This window comes from Balearica regulorum, chromosome 17 (genome assembly GCF_011004875.1).
Source record: "Balearica regulorum gibbericeps isolate bBalReg1 chromosome 17, bBalReg1.pri, whole genome shotgun sequence".
NCBI lineage: Eukaryota > Metazoa > Chordata > Aves > Gruiformes > Gruidae > Balearica > Balearica regulorum.
The window spans coordinates 16432904-16450039 of record NC_046200.1 but is presented as its reverse complement, the minus strand read 5'-3'; the positions used below and the strand labels follow the sequence as shown (position 1 = coordinate 16450039).

The 17136-nt window shown below is 54.1% G+C and overlaps 1 protein-coding gene across 2 annotated transcripts in view; it reads left to right on the top strand.

The window, feature by feature from the left end:
- The window catches only part of AIFM3 (AIF family member 3), a 46339-nt gene that overhangs the window by 11021 nt on the left and 18182 nt on the right, over positions 1-17136 (top strand). For both annotated transcript variants that reach the window (XM_075769743.1, XM_075769744.1), the window contains 5 exons: positions 4814-5027; positions 10182-10291; positions 12283-12392; positions 13761-13805; positions 15085-15181. In XM_075769743.1, the coding sequence (XP_075625858.1) occupies positions 4814-5027; positions 10182-10291; positions 12283-12392; positions 13761-13805; positions 15085-15181 (576 nt within the window). The remainder of the gene's footprint in view (positions 1-4813; positions 5028-10181; positions 10292-12282; positions 12393-13760; positions 13806-15084; positions 15182-17136) is intronic.

Here is a 17136-nt window from a genome sequence, read left to right as displayed (position 1 = left end):
TCTTGAGATAACCTTAACGTTGCACATGCCTTGCTGTGTGCCAGGAAGACCTTTGGATGAGCAGATCACGGGTACAAGTGTTTTGGGGAGTGGAGTCCTGCAACAGTAAAGAACCGTGCTGACAGTACCGGAGGCCAGCCCTGAAGTCTGCTGCTGCCGCAGCGCCCGACCCCATCCTGAGATTTAAGTGTTTAATTAAAACCTTATATTCAAGCAGCAATGTAATCTGTTATCTCTAGTGCTGCAGTCCTGTGATGCCGGATCCTCTTCTGAAGGCCCAGTTCTCAATCTCTGCATAAATTTTTTTTTTTTTCCTGTTTTTTTTCTCCGGGTGCATGATGCATACGCGATGAGCTGCCAGCTGGCAGTCTGCGTGGGATCCCAGCACCTGCTCCAGGGGAGGCAGCCAGGTCAGGATGCCGGGGAAAGGGAACCATCGTGCGCCAGCGACTGCTTGGTGTGAGCTGCAGCAGCACCATCTCCGCACCAGGCGTGGGAGAGCGGCTTACAAAACCTGTAAAGTTGTGATCATTTTCCTTTGCACTCTCTGCTGGGCTCAGCACTTGATGGTGGGGCAGGGCAGCAGCTCTGGCACAGCACGGCGTGTCTGCGGGTGGGCTTGGCCCTTGCGCGGAGGATGTATTTCTGAGTGGGGAACATGTCCCCTTCGCAGGGATGTTGCATGCTGCTGGAGAGGCTGCCGTGGGCTGTGCATCCTTCAGAGCTCGGCTCTGAGGGTGCCCCCAGGCTTGGCTGGCAAGTCCTACCTCCTGGTTTTTGGGAGCGTAGCATTCGCTGATCAGGGCGTCTGGAGAGGGAGGGTAGAGCCGGGTACGTTTGACATGACGGCTTTGTCGTTAGGTCTGCCGTTTTTAATAGAAATAGTTTGGAGTCTCTTTGAGGCCACCTAAAGTAGTTGTCATCGAGGTGTGCAGTTAAGAGGGGGCGCGGGCAAGCCCGGGGGATGCCCGGAATGCGCAGCGCTGGCAGGGCAGAATGAGACCCCAAACGTGTCCCATGGTGGATTTACTCTGTGCTGGCTGCGGGAAAATAACCCCTCCCGGGGTAACCTGGTCTTTCTGGCCATGCCCACTGGACCCTGCTGGTCCCTCCATCATCGTCACCCGTGATGCTTTTCTGGTTTCCGGTGCCATCGGCGCCGTACGGCCGGTACGAGGCTGTTCCCTGCCCTCCCTGCTCGTTTCCCTGCACCGCAGCCCCGCAGCAGCAAACCCAGAGGCGTCGCAGGGTTTTGTGCTGGGGAGGGCAGACACGCAGCTCTCCCCTCTGCCTCCCCAGCTCCTCCATCTCCTCGGCCAGGCATCTCCGTCTTACCCAGGCTGCCCCGGATTCAAGCCAACTCTTGGCTCATGCCAGCTCTCTCTTCCCCCGCATTACCGTATTAGCTTACTATTTTCCTTGTTTCTACCCTTTTAAGTATGATACTTCAAACAGTCTGATGCCCGTAGTTTAAATTTAGCCTCTAGAAGGGCACTGAGCCACTCTGGGAACCTAATCCTGTGGTAAAGAAGTCTTGGGTCATTTCATTGCTCTAATTTTGTAAAATAATGAGCGTGGCCCCGCACCGCAGCCCAGCCGCCCTCCCCCTGCCAGCACCCTCCCAGGGATCGATGCCGATGAGTCCAGCCTCGCGTCTCGGGCACCTGCCTAAAAGCAGGCAGAGGCTTGGGCTTGTCCCACAAGGCTGTGAATAGTGATGGGGAAGGAGTACATTTACGGGAGATGTGATGGGGTATTAATGACTGACTGCCAGGTGTTAATGAAAGCACAAGAGCATCGTGGCCACAGTGTGGGGAAAAAAACCCACAACTGAGCCAACCGTGATAAAGGAGCTGGGACGCAGTTCCTGGGGCTGCGCACAGGGCTGTAAAGGCTGAAAACCTGGGAGAGGAAAAAAAAAAAGAAAGGTCAAAATTTACAGTCTTGACGAGAGTCTGTATTTTAAGCAATTCTATGATTTTTGGGGAGCTGACTCAGGATTTTTGAATACTGAGCGCTGGCAGTGCTGAGGTGTATATGGATGTGTATTAACCCCTGCTAATGCTCAGCTAATCTGCTTTTTTGTATGTTCTTATAAAATACTTCAGCCCTGGCCTGCTGCCATTGACCTTCATATACATACATGGGTATATATACACATATGTACAGATAAAAAATACATATATATTAAAAATATGCGTGAACACACAAACCCATATACATACATACATATATATATGTGTGTATATAAGTGGTGCTGGTGGCACAGGGTAAGCAGCAATATCTATATATCTAGCTGCATACATCTGCCCTGGAAGCTATAGCTGCCGCCCTTGTTCCCTCTGGCCGGGGCAGTGCTGCTGCATGTCGGTGGTGGCCTTGGCCGGTCCCCGAGGAGTCGGCCACTGCACAGATTTGTAGGCACGTGCCTAAACCTCTCCAAACAATTTTCTTTAAGGTCAGGAACCTCTTCTAGCAGTTGTAGAAAAAGACTGTCAAATGGATGGAGCGTGCTGGACCCAGCCACGCCGTGCCAATCGGATTTCAGAATTAAACCTGCGTTTATAAATATTTCATTTAAATGTCATTTTCCCTGATGGTGATTGAAGCAGTTTGCTGTATCAGCGCAGGTGCTGCTGAGCCCTGGATTCCTGGAGGGATCATCCCTCGGGAATGCGAGTCTCTGGCCAGAGGGACACCCCACGGGGGGCTGGGGGGGGGATGAGGAGGAGGAAGAGGAGGAGGAGGAAGGGGGAATATAAGGTTGGGGAGAGCTGAGTGGGAGTTGCCCCTCACGGAGGCAAGTGCTGAAGTGTGGAGCCTGAAATAGGAGGGGGGGAAGAGATTATACCTCTTCTTGTTTTCCTTGGGACATTTGTCCAGCAGTGAGTGCTGAGTGGTGACAGCTGGGAACGCTGTCACCTCCCGGTGCCAGAGACCTGCTGCTTTTTGCGTATGTTTTCTGACCAATAAAGAAGCGAAGAGCTCAGGGCTATGTTTCCATCTTCACCCACTCATCCCACCCGAGTGTAGTTTGGAAAACAACCCATTGGGGCATGGGGCCAGTGGGAGGTGGGGTGGTTGTTCTCCGGAGCCTGAATTCACCGGCACCAATGCCACCATTGGGGCTCGGAGCCGCCAGCTGCGCCGCTGCCAGCCTGGTCTCATCCTGCGCCGTGGTCGGCAGCAGCAGCACGCTGCCCGGCTCTGGCATCTGGCCGCAAGGATGCGCAGCCGCGTTCGCTCCAGATAAATGACTGATGGACTGTCTAATTGTATGAAATGATCCTCCTGTTTCTTTGCCTGATAGGATTTTCCAGGGACTGACATAAACGGATGTCCGTTATATTTCCTAATTCTGTTCTGGAAAATCTGTGTCTGCTTTTCCAAGTGCCATCGGAAAATGGTGCTTATGGAAAGCAGCTTCTTTGCTGGGTGCCTGCGGGGAGCTGAGCTGCTTCTGTAGAGCTCCAGGAACAAATTTGCTCATAGCAACATTATTTTTTATTTTTTTTTAATGCACAGTGCTGTGCCTATTAATTTACAGTGGCTCCTGCAACTGGCAGCGGCCATGCTGCGACAGAAGTTCACATTTTCTGTTGGTTCAGCATGGGCACACAGAAAATGGCATTACTAGATCTGTCAGTCTGAGCTCCCGGTGAATCCTGCCCCTGGTGAGTGCGAGGATTTGGCACTTTGGCGAAAAGCCACCCCATCCCCTGCCCTGCTGGGCTGGCACAAAAAGCAAAAACTCGCAGGTCTCTTGACACAGCCGCTTGCTTCTAGTGCCCGGACGGCCATGGCCACTTGATTTTCTCCCATCCTAAGTGAACGACCTTCCCCCGACCTTTTCTTCCGCCGTCCTCTCGATGGACTTGCAATAAATGGTGTGGGACAACAGACAAAGCTGGGAAAGCTTTAATTTTTATCTTCTGCACAACTTTTCCTGTCCATGACATTTATTGGTTGGGGAAAGCTCAGCAATCTCCCGTTTGCTTGAGACACTTCTTCAGTCTGTGGCACTCACCTCCCTGGCTCGCTGTAGAACTCCCCTGGGGTTTATTGTAAATATTAATGACTGTAGTTTTGTGAAGTCGTGCCACGGAGCATCCACCACTTCCCTGTGACAGCACCCAGGGTGGCAGTGGGGCCGAGGGGACCCTCCGATGGTCGGGGGGATGCGCTGAGTGTCTCTGGGTCCCCTGGTCCCCAGGCCAGGGGTGCTTTGATCGTCAAACCCGTTCGGCAGTGCACAGCTAAGTAAAACGGACAATCCTTGCTTTTCCCACTTAATACTGAAGATTCACTCTACGCTGAAAATCTTATGCAGAAATGATTTTGGATATTTCTAGTTCCTTATTAATTGGTCTCCACCTAATGAAGCAGATTTATACACCATGCGGTGTTGGCTTTCTCTTTCAGTTAATGTCATCTACAAACCGTTAAAGGGTTTTTTGAAGCCTGTCTGAGCCCCAGAGGTCTTGGCATGGCTCACATTTAGCTGCTCGAAGCTGTTTTCCACCAAACAGGACAGGAATTGTGACCGAGGGGTTTTGCACTGATGACTAATGCCTGCTTGCAAGAATATGTACTTTATGCATGCAAAGGATGGAGAAAGAACAGTGGAATAATGGGCTCAGGTAATCAAGCCGAGTTTGATATTGAATGTTTTATTTTCCCAAGCAAGCCAACAGAAATGTCTGTTCTGATGACATCTGTCAGCCCCTTTCAAAGTCCAGGGAAGGAGGGAGAGGCAGAATGGCAGCAAAACCTCCGGCTTCATTTTAATGGAGATTTCTGTTTGTTCCTGCAGTTGAAGTGAAAATTGAAGTTGTGATACCGGAGAAGGAGAGAAGCAAGGAGGACATGTCACCCAACGGGAAAGCCAGCCCCTTGATCTACAAAGTCAACGGGACTGCCCGGCGTTATCACCTCGAGGAGCATCCCATTGCCAGCAATCCCTACCACAACCCAAAGGATGTGGTGGAAGCATCCGTGTGCCACGTGAAGGACCTGGAGAATGGACAGTAAGTGCCTAAAATCTTTGCAGGTAAAACTTGTGACACCTTATACCCCAAACTGGAGCCCCTACCCTGCTCTTTACAGTTTCTGGAGATGATAATTTAACTTGGTAAATTAATGTTTTTCTCATCTTAAAAAACCAGTATCATGGACAAGTGACAACTGTTTCTTACCAGAAGGTCTGCTGTTCCCTGAAGGGTCCTCCCTGGGACTTGTCTTAGAAAGATGTTCTGCAGCAGAACTTCTGCTCAGCTTGTGCTAGACAACCCTGACAATTTTTCATAAGTTTACAGCCTCAGTAGTTTTACAAAGCAGCCTGAGTAGCACATGGGTGGAGCTGATGGGGCAGATGGTGTGCTCCACTGCTTCTGCAGTGCCTTGCTCTTCTAGCCAAGCTCATCTCTTTCAATTTGCTCTTTCACCAAGGATGATGCCATTTTCCAAATTTTTTGCTCATGGCAGCACACTTCAGCTGCGTACAGTTTCACTACTCTGGTTTAAGAGTTTTCTGAAGTCTAAAAGGTGTCTGTCCCAGTCACTGTGCTTTACCGGCTGGTGTTTCTTTTCTGGGGTAGAGATGCCTTTTCTGCAGCATGTTCCGTTAGCCTGATGGGCAACATCCCAGCATGCTCTGTCCTTGTGTGAGAGAAAACATGGTTCAAAATAGTTTTTATTCCAGTGAGGGGGTGTTGTCAGGTGTGTGGGACACAGTGGGAGTCTGGCAGCTGTTTGCTTTAAGTTGAACAATTGCTTGTGATAATATTCTGCAATAATCCGTGTAATACAAGCTGCTTTGTGCTAAGCTTAAGGGGCTTCCTGGACTATAAATTCTTCTTGTTAGGTAAGTTCATTTAGGAATAAATGGGTATTTTTTCATTGTGGTGGGAATTTACGTATTAGACCACTCTACAAAGGGATGCACTGGACTCTGTTGGATTAAATCTTCACATGACAAGGTGTGGCTGACTCTGCAAGCTTTGCTGCAGCTCAGAGAGGTGCTGGATGGCCATCAGGACCTGGAGGTGAATGGCCTCCTCCGGTGAGCAGCGGGGTGAGGTGTCGGTAGAGATGCACTGGACAAGACAAGCACAGCGGGTGCGGGGCTGCTTCTGGGAAGTGATGGGCAACCCTCTGCCTCCTGCACAGGCGAGCGGTGACAGCAGGGCTGGGGAAGAGGGGACCTGGGACAGAGCACAGGCGGTGACTGGGATCGCCTCCGAGCTGGAGCAAAGCGAAAAGGGGAGGTTATCCGGGGAAATACTGGTTGCAGAGGGAGGGTCCTGTTTCAGTGTCAGGACGTTGAACACCAAACGTTCATGAGGCAGCTTCTGCTGACTTCGTGTGTAGGGTGTTACTAAGAGCGCGCTCTGCTTCAGTGCCCCAGTGCAAGAAAGACGTCGGAAGATCAGGGCTGCAATAGATAGTGACCGGGAAGCACGCGGTAGTCGATGAAAGGATTCAAGGAGCTCTGCCGGCTGCGGGGAAGGTGCCGAGGAGGCTGGCGGCAGTCCGTGGGAACACGCCTGGCTGCAGGCGGCCGAAGCAGGGAGCTCCTTGGCTAAAATCAGGCCTAGAAACTGGCATCGGTCTGGAAACCGGGCTCACGCTTCCACCGTGTTTGCATTCAGCTACTGAAACATGCTACCGAGGGTGCCGGTGTACTTGCCATCGCTGCGCATTTTAAGTTGAGAATAGCTTTTTTCCTAGCAGACGGAGTCTAGCTCAAAGAGGGGTGCTGCAAGAAGGTCCCACAGCTCGTGTGAGCAATGGGACAGACCAGAGGAGTCCCTTCTGGGGATTTTCTGGGACAGTTGTTTCGAGCGCTGTGCTGGGCAGGGATGTGTATGGGCATGGCAGGATGGGTTTGGGCACCTCTGCGTTGTGCTGGTGGAGTCTGTGAGCACAAGGTTCTATTTCTGCCCACCCTTTCTACCTTTCTGGCACCAAGATGGTCTCAGCAGAACCAGTAAAAGATACCGGAGGATAAACTCTGGCACTGCTGTACCCAGCAGCCTCCCAGCAGGCTAACTGAGGGATGTCAGTGAGCTGCAGGCAGAAAACAGCCCCCAGCACTCCCCTAGCTCCTGAGCAAAGGTCCTTTGCAGGCCAGAGCTGAGTTTTAGCTGGTGTTTCCCAAGCCGGGAGTGGAGTGGGGCAACAGGGCAAATTCCCAACTGAGTAAATAGTTCAGCGAGGAACAGCACGGCATAAATCATTCTCTTGGTCACTTTGGAGTGAGTGTGGGATTAGGAGCCTTGCAGGTGGCTGTGTGCTGCCTTGAAGACACCAGGTCTTGTTTTTAACTCTCTCAGATCACACAGTTCCTTGGGTAAGTTGTAAACTCTTTCACTTATCTTATCTTATCTTCCCATAGAGTTATGGTTGTCATTTAACAAGAAACTCAGGTTTTATCTGAAGTACTGCACAGCTGAGGAATGCAGTAGGACTTGTACTGCTCTATTCCCCTTGTGCTGACAGAAGGACCTCCAAGTGCCAAGTGTCCTACAAGGGGAGGGAGCGGAGCTGCATCGCTCGGGAGCAGGGCTGCCAGTTTACTGGGACAAAACAGCTCCCAAGGGCAGGCGTGATGAGCTCGGCTGCTGTTTTCACCTGAAGTAGCAAGGAAATTAAGCATTTGCCATTGCTCTGGTGGGACAGTTGATGCAGGTGGAGCAGGCACCTGCAGGAAGACTTCTCTGAGGAGGGTTTGAAGGTGTTACAGATGTGCTGGTGGACTGAGCCATGGTCTCATCTCCATGGCTATGAAGCAGAGTTGGGACAAGTGTCCCTGTAGCCTGAGTGCAAGTGATGGGATAGAGTTGGGATGTTACCCAAAGAGGAATGAGCGTGCAAAGTGAGTCCTATTCATCTGAGACCCAGGGACACATTGTGCATGGACAGCATTCATGGATCGCACACGGCCAGTAGCTTTCCTGAGCATGTGGGGTTTGCTGAGTGCACACCGGTGGTCTATATGGAACACCAAATGCCACCCGAATGTGCCAGGCTTGCTGTAGAGATGGTCCACCTCATGCAATGGGAACGACCAGGATTTCCAGGTAAACATCAAGTTGTGCGGGGACAGGCTTTCTGGCTGGAAGAGAGGACGTATCCAGGGAACAACAGGACTGCACTAGCTCTGTGCCCAGCTCTCTGCAAAGCGAGGGCTCACTCCTCATCTCTCCACTTTCCTCCACGGTTAGCTGGAAGGCTCTGCTGTAGGGAAGCAGCTGCTGATAATCGCATTGGGAAGAGGTTCAGTGCCTCACACAGGGCCATGGATTGCACAGGACTGTTGGTTGGAAAGGGAGCACCTGAGTGGTGGGAAGAGAAAAGGAAGTGACGACAGGACATATTGGGATGAAGATCTGTCAGAGGTGTAGTGAGAGAGCAGAGAGCGACAGGCAGACAACAGTGCAGGGCAACATCAGTCTCACTCAGCGATGCTTGGGCAGCCTGCGCTGCCCCTGTGGCTGGAAAGTTGCAAAAATCCCCTTGGCAAAGATCTGGGCAGGTGGAGGAGTGGGGGGGTCTCAGCTTGGAGCCTCCTGCATCCCAAGCTCCAGACTCTATGGAGAGGAGCAATCGGCAGCCTCCTGGAAATGATCTGCTGGTGTGGTCGAAGGACTCGCATTTCAGTGGACAGTGCGACTGCCCAGTGCAAAGGTTAGGAGCTGTTTAGATACGAGGGATTCTTCTCTCTTTACATTTTTAATCACAGCTGCCTAAATGCAGCTCAGTTCTGTATATGGTCTGCAGGGCCTGGAAATTCTTGCAAATAAAAGCAATTTGCAGCTGCTTTGCAAAACCTGTGCCCAGCCAGCCTGCAGCAAGCGGAGCACCACGGGAGGCATGGCGTTCCCGGGGAGACCTGGGCAGCCAGCTGCTGTGGGCCAACGCACCTGCTGTTTGGGGATGCTGCACCCACGCTGCAGCCGGTGCAGAGGTGGGGATCGCTCAGCACAGCCCTGCTGAGACGGAGGGCTGCAGATCAGCTCTCTCAGGCAAGCCAAGGGAGCTAGAAAGGATTTTCTAAAATGCTGCTTTCCAGCACTAATAGCATCATTAATCACTCATTCAGCAGATGGGGATGCTCTCTCTGTCTTTGCAGATGAGGTGCATGATCGGCAAAGAGATGCTTTTGGCCAGGACGGGGTGGCTGGAGCCTCAGCCTGGCTTGGCTGGTCAAGGACCAGGTGGCTGCAGCTGGGGAGGTGCCACCCAGAGAGCCTAAAAATTGCAGAGCTTTGTGTGAAAAGGATCCTTGCTGTGCTAATCATGCTTTTGTCCAGGGTACCACACCAGAAATGTCGTCTGTCAAAGAGCACCTTAATCTCTCCAGGGGAATGGCTTGAGGGTTACCTTGGCTCCTACTCAAACGCGGGGCTGAGGGCCAGCAGCACCAGGGAGGCAAAGCCCCCCCGTGCCGCAGAGCCGTGGCCAGCGGCCCAGGGCAGGCGGGCAGGTCGCTGTGTGAGCTTTACTCTGCCAAAACAGCTGAGGGGAATGGCAAGGAGGTCACTCAGAGGTGTCTGTGGTCCCAAGGGTTTTATCAGGAAAAGGTGACCTGTGTTGTTGACCCTGGGATGTGGCTGGGACCAGAGCACAACCCGCTGAGGTGCAGAGAGGCGGACCCCAAGGTCGGAGCATGCGAAGGGTCAGAATGGCCTCTGCTGGTTTTCAAGCCTCAGAAATGTTGTGTTTGCTTTAAGTGAACACAACAAGCCTGGCAGGGACCTGCAGAGCTGCTGGGGCCAGGAGGGGAGGTGATGTCGCAGTAAAGCCAGTTTGGTTTCTTGCTCCCTCTACATGCTGCAAAGCTTTATTCTGCCCCCCTGGACTTGGGTGGGGACCACCAGCCACTTCCTGAGCAACTGGGGACGTGCTTTGGGCCACCTCTTGGCACAGCGATGGATGAAGAAGCTGCTGCTCCATGGCCCAGCTTGGATGTGCCCCAGACTGGGAGCAGCGCAGCCGGCTCGGTGGCAGGGTTGACCCACACCTCTCAGTCACCTGGCGCCAGTGCTGAGCAAGACAAAGGAAGGTGCTGGGGTGGGGGAGAAGCCTGGCGGGACCGGGGCTGGGGTGCGGGGTGAGGGGGCAGCGTCCGCTGCCGGGCGGATGCTCTGCCATATGTTTTCCATGCTCCTCCTCCGCAGGATGCGGGAAGTGGACCTGGGCTGCGGGAAGGCTCTGCTCATCAAGGAGAGCGGCGAGTTCCACGCCGTGGGACACAAGTGCCCCCACTACGGGGCTCCACTGGTCAAAGGTCAGTCTGCCTCGCGTCCTAGGAGACCAACCGGGGGCATCAGTGATGGCAAAAGGTGGCATTCATCCGCCTGTGCTGCCGGGCATCACAGCACAGATCGGCATCATCCCGGCATCTTCTCGCTGGGGGAAGGCATGGGCAGAGAGCCGGGGGGCACAAACCTCCTGGAAGCACTTCGCTGCAGCTCTGGTTTGCTGGTGACCCCAGCTTGCCACAGCTGGACACAGGGCTGGAGCTTCTTTGGGTGACTCTGAAGAACAAAATGGCATGAGCACCATTACATTTGGCTTCTGCTCCATTCTCCAGCTGGAGCTAAACCTCTCTTGGATGGTATGAAACAGCTGCTGCTCACTGTCCCCACGCAAAGCCTGGTTTTATGGGGCCTTTCATATTGTTCTGTTTACTGGTTCCCAGCCACTGAGGAGTTAAAAAAATGTCTTAAAGGGAAAAAAAAAACACCTTATGATTTTCAGGCCATTCAGTCTTAAAAAACCCCACAAAACCACAGCTCCCTGTAAATAAAAATCCTGTTTGTGGGGGAAGGAGGAAGCTCTTTGGGCTGATGGGATCCTTTCAGTAGCAAAAAGAAATGTTGCTTGTGTTAGTGGTTGAAGTGGGATGAGGTACAGTGGTTTCCCACCTTGGCACTGAAAAATATGCACCCTGGCATTTTCTCAGCTCGGGCTTCGGGCAGGTCCCTGCCCAGACTCTGAGTTATGCAGTGCTGGCGCGGCTGCGTGCTGGAGAAGTGTCTCACCCAAACGGGGGCTGGGGGGCACTTTGGTGGAGGTGGGATCCTGGGGACGAGAGCAGAGCACCCTGCTGAGCACCCTCTGGCCATTGCTGGCCCGCAGCAGTGGTGGGCGCAGGCAGCCATGCTCTCAGCCCCTTGCCTGGGGCTAGCAGACCGCTTTGCGGGGCAGGAGAGCCCCACGCTGCTCTGGTGGCCAACCCAACAGAGGTGAGAGCCCGCCTGCCTTTCAGAGACCTGCCGGCGCATCCCTGAGACTGGGAACACAGGATTTGCTGCGGAAGTGGTGGGTGGGTGACAAGCTGTGGCACTGTCGTGCCTCGACAAGCAAAGGCACGAGCTCAGGACCAGTCTGGTGGGGCCAAATTGTAGCCGTTCACTTTGCCCCGGCATAGTGAGCCAGCTCTTTCAGGCAGGGAAAGCCAAAGTCCAAGGTAGCAGCCTCTGAGCAAACACTTGCAAGGAGTGAAGTCGTGTCTTTGGGCACGCCCCGTGCTGTGCAGGTGGTGTACAGACCCCTTGCTGCATCCAGACCTGGTCTGAACCACGCTTGCTCTAAATAAGTGATGCTCTGCCTGAGGCGCTGCCTGCTCCGGGTGCTGCCGGGGCTTGTGGAGGTGACTGCCAGACCCTGGAGGGTGCAGCCTCAGGCCCTGCTGGAGAGCGAGGTGATATTCCAGGCAGAGCAGACAGCTTTGGAGCTGTGCTTAGAGGCGCTGGAAGGGCACTGTCAGCAAGGGTGTTTTAGATGGGATCCCTCGTACAGGATCCCAGTTGGTAACTGTCTTCAGCCTCTACCGCAAACGGCTGGACCAGCCCCACGTGCAAGTTAAGAGAACTCCACATCAAATAGCCAAGATGCTGTTGACTGTCCAGGTCCACAACATCTGCCATGTGTCCTGTAGGAGAGGTGACACCTCTGGGTAAAGGAGTGTCACGGGGACTTGCTCACAGAGTCTGAACATTGAAGCTGCTCTGCGTGGAGCAGCACAGCTCCCGCCGCTGCAGGAGGCCCTGGGCAGCAACCTTCATCCTTCAGGAGGTCAGCCTCGCTCAGCAGTGGCGTTCACGTTGTGAAGAAGCTGAGGAGTCCACCATCTCCAGGACAGCAGGAGGGAGACCTGGCCTCTGCCATCACTGCCCTGGCCAGGTCACAGCAGCTCAATCTCGGCAGGCTGCAGGCAGGGACGGGAGGCAGCTGCAGGGCAGCACCAACTCTGCTCTGCCATGTTTCCTGCAGGAGTTTTGTCCAAAGGAAGAGTCCGCTGTCCCTGGCATGGAGCTTGCTTCAACATCAGCACAGGTGACATAGAGGACTTTCCTGGCTTGGACAGCTTACCCAGGTTCCAGGTGAGACCTTCGCTCTTGCAGCAGCACAGGAAATCACAGAATCCCAGAATGGTTTGGGTGGGAAGGGACCTCAAAGGCCATCCGGTCCCACCCCTGCCACGGGCAGGGACGCCCTCCACCAGACCAGGTTGCCCAAAGCCCCATCCAGCCTGGCCTTGAACACTGCCAGGGGTCCAGGGGCAGCCACAGCTTCTCTGGGCACCCTGTGCCAGGGCCTCAGCACCCTGACAGGGAAGGATTTCTTCCTCACATCCCATCTCCATCTCCCCTCCTGCAGCTTCAGGCCATTCCCCTTGGCCTGTCACTCCCTGCCCTTGGCACCAGCCCCTCTCCAGCTTTCCTGGAGCCCCTGCAGGGACTGGAAGGGGCTCTAAGGTCTCCCCGCAGCCTTCTCTTCTCCAGGCTGAACAACCCCCAACTCTCTCAGCCTGTCTCCATAGCAGAGGTGCTCCAGCCCTCGCATCATCTCCGTGGCCTCCTCTGGACTCTCTCCAACAGCTCCACGTCCTTCTTGTGCTGGGGACCCCAGAGCTGGACGCAGCACTGCAGGGGGGTCTCAGCAGAGCGGAGCAGAGGGGCAGAATCCCCTCCCTCGACCTGCTGGTCACGCTGCTGGGGATGCAGCCCAGGACACGGTTGGCTTTCTGGGCTGCCAGCGCACATTGCCAGCTCATTTCCAATTTTTCACCCACCAGTACCCCCGGTCTTTCTCTGCTGGGCTGCTCTCAATCCTTTTATGCCCCAACCTGTATTCATACTGGTCAGTGCCTCGTTCCATGTGCAGGACCTTGCACTTGGCCTTGTTGAACCTCATGATGTTCACATGGACCCACCTCTCCAGCCTGTCCATGGCCCTCTGGATGGCATCTCTTCCCTCCAGAGTACCAACTGCCCCACACAGCTCGGTGTCATCCACAAAATGCCTGTTTGCATCAGGATAAGTGTGCTCATTGAAGGTGTGGAGCAAACATTTCCCAAGCACGTGGAAGTGGCCCATGGAGAGCAGCACCTCACCCAGCTCTCCCTCTTCCCTGCAGCTCCCCTTGCATCCCCCCGCAAGCATCAGACACCTCCCAGGGACCTGAGGGTGGGGGTGCACAGTCTGGGAGGGCTCTTGAGCCGGAGTGGGGTGGGACAGAAGGACCTGAGATAGACATCGGGTCTTACACTGACCACTGGTGTGTAGTTGGTACGAGGCAGGAAACATCCCACGGCCTCGAGCTGCTCTGCCATGGCCTGAGCCACTCTCGCAGGAGACCTGGTGAGATAGCTGCTGTGTTCGTTAATTGTTGCACAGAGGAGTAATCACTCTCTTCACACCGGAGGCGCTCAGTGTCCTGCAAACTGCTGCTGTTCTGTCACCCTCAGGTGAAGATCGAGAAGGAGAAGGTGTACATCCGAGCGAGCAAGCAGGTGAGGGACCACTGGCTTCCCAAAATTGAGGCTCATGCCTTTGCTATTTTGCTCTGTGTGCGTGGGGTGGGGAAATGCTTGTCTGTGGGCTCTCTGGCAGGGGACGCAGTGCCTGAACAGAAGGATGCGTGTGCGTCCACCATGGGTAAACCAAAGGTCCACCTCGCCCCATCCTGTCTCATGCAACAGCCCCAAGTTCGTATGGAGGCATGAGTGGAGCAGGGCAGAGGTGGTGTGTCCCCGTCCTGTCCTGCCCGTGCCCCCCCAGGCTCCCTCCTGCTGCCAGACACCTGAGCTGGGGTGTCCATGGGTTCAGGAGGTCTTACTGGGTGTGTGCCCTATGTTTCCTTAAGCTCATAGCATCTTTTAATTTAGTTGGCCCATGGAAACAGACCTATTCCACCAGCCTTTTGGCCTTGTCTGGTGGGTCTGAATGTGGCAGAGCGATGACAGAGGTCACCTGTGCCCCCCCTTGAGCCCAGACATCAGCTCCTTTTGCTGGAGAGGAACCTGGGTATGAGCAGGGAGGACTCTTATCCCCCCAGACAGGATGCAGCATGAAGGCCATTCAGGCCACTGCCATCTTTCTTTCCATGAAAAGCCTTCCTCTGATGCACATTGGCACGCAAGCGTGAATCCGGCAGCTCAGAACCAGCCGGACCCTTACAGTGTGCGGGTTGGATCCAGAGAGGTCACCTGAATGCAGCACTTCTACTCCAGCTGATTCGGGTGGGATGTGAGGAGGAGGGTTGAGCCTGTTGCCTCTACCAGAAACGGATTTTGGCCTCTGATGGCTGGCAATGGGGGATCCATGCAGCAGGGCGACAGTGGCGTAGGTCCTTGGGTGTGCTCTGTTAGGTTGGACAAGTCCATCAGCTTCTTTGGAGATCAGAGGTATACAAGCTCTGCTCAGGTGCAGGATAAAGTTCCTGACAGGACTTCTTCATTTCCATCTCACCTGCTGGTTGCAGAATTGCACAATGACATACCTGGGCTGCTTTTTCTATTTTTTTCCCCAGCTCTGTGTACCTGGATTAATTTGCAGAAGACGATGGATTTATTTTTCTTTTGTACCTTTTAAGGGGGTAGTGCACAGGATTGTGGAAAGGTGTTTGGGTGAGCATGGGTTTGGAGTCGTGGTTGGGTACAAGGGTGCAGTTGTTCCCTCTCTGTCCAAGCTGTTTTATGACAATAGTGTAGTTGTCCCCATTCCTGCCTGGCTACCCTGGTTAAAGCTGAGGAAACATAATGACTTTTTGTCTTGGTGGTGGTGGCATAGGCTCTTCAGACACAGAGGAGGACAAAGATGATGGCAAAGTGCATCTCCTTGAGCAACTACAACCTGAGCAGTACCAACGTGCTGATCGTCGGTGCAGGTATCGTGCAGCATGTGCTGGGACCGCCGTGTGTCCCCCCTCCCGGGCAGTGTGCCACGCGCCTTCTGTCACCCCTCCCATGTCCCTCCCTGTGCAGAGGGTCAGACCAGAGAGTCTTCCTGAGCCTTTTTGTCCCACACACTAATGGTCCAAAGGTGCCTCTGGTCTGTGGAGCTTTGTAGTTCCTTGCCACAGCCCTTTGCAGTGGGTGCTGTGAACGCTCTGCACCCTCCCCAGGTATGTCAGTCACCCCCTGACTTCCACAACAGAGAAGTGTAAAGTCCTCTCAGGTGTTCCTGTGACGTGGATACACCTTTTCATCTTGGCACCTGCACATCTCTGTCTCATCCCATTGCAGCTCCAAAGCTGTCACCTCAAGGTGCTTCTCTGAAGATAAATTCCTCCATCTTCCCAGGAAATATCAAATCCCTGCATGAAATAGCAAAACTGCCAAGCTATCTTATCTTACCTTACCTTACCTTACCTCACCTTACCTTACCTTACCTCACCTTACCTTACCTTACCTCACCTTACCTCTTGTCCCAGCTCCATTTGTGTTGCAATTTTTGTGGAAAGCCTGATGGAGTGAATCCCATCTACTGATTTTGCCTGTTTCTGGGAGGGGTTGGACACTAGGCTGCCCCATGTCATGGTGAAATGGAGGGTGGGGGGAGGACACAAGCTGTCCGGTGTTGGACCTGGGGCTGGGAGGGAACGGCTCCTTCTGGCACATGGGTTGTTCTTACTTGATTACAGCCCCCAGGCCACGAGGTCCAAGCTGTGGAAATGGGGAGCATGCTGTGGTCCGCTCCTGCCATCTAAGTTGCAGCTTGCAGCCTGAGCAGGGGGAAAAACCAGCCTGGCTGGCTTTTCCCTTGCTGCTGGGTGACATTTTTCCTTCCCTGTGCCCCTGCGGTTTGTTGACTGAAAGCCAGGGTGTGCGACCGCTGTTCCCTGCGGTCAGCTGGGCCGTCCTGGTGTGCGCTGGGCTGGGCGCTCATCAACGTCCCCAGCAAGGTCCCTGCACAGGCAGCGCTAGCCGGTGCTCGAGGAACTGTCTCAGGCTTGACCAGCTAAATTTACAGGTCTGTTAAAGACCGAGGTGTGTTCTGGTGGATGGGAAAGGAGATTTCAAAGCTGGGGTTGTGAGGAAGAGGTGTTGGGAAGAGACTACCCATCCAGCCCTGCATCGAGGACCATGACCCAGCCATGCCGAGGGCAAGCGACCGCGGCCCCTTGCTCATGTGAGGGTCATCCTGGCATCAGTGCAGCATCAGTCCTGGCTCGGCATGCTCCAGGCAGTGTGCACGGGATGCCCACCCACCCGTCACTTCTTTCAGTGTCCCCTGCCTCCATCAACAGGAGCGTTTTGTGGACAGACCAAACCATGATACTGTCCAGGTCCATCTTCTTTCAGTGGTATTACAGAAACTGTGGCCCTTACAACACTCATCATTGGGCAAGGCTTCCTTGGTTGAGAAGAGAGTCAGGACTTCTTGCTTGAGCTCTCAGGTCAGGTTGAGAGGCTTGGCCATCAGGCTGCCTGCCTGCAGCGGGACAGCACGCCCCAAGGCAGGTTTTTGTTTCAGTTAGCCTTTTTTCTGTGTTTAAAACCAAGCAAACAAAAAAACCCTCAAAGAAATGGCATGCAAAATCCTCTACAGTGAAGCACGCAGCCAAGAAGAAGGGAGGACTCCCTTCCCCCCGTGTTTGGCTGTAAACTCAGCAGGAGCCGGATGCGCGGAGGGGAAGCGGCAAGACCCTTCCCCAAGCAGGGTAGCACCAGGGTGTGAGCGGCCACCTGTGCCCCTCCACTTGTGAGAGGTGTGTAGGTGCCAGCCGCGCTCCTCAGCTGTGCTCGCTGGGGCTTTGCGTGAGTTTAGGGACAGGCGAGTCCCGCAGAGGACTGATGCCGTGCTCCACAGGCAGAAGGTCCCTCCTCCTGCCTGGTGCAC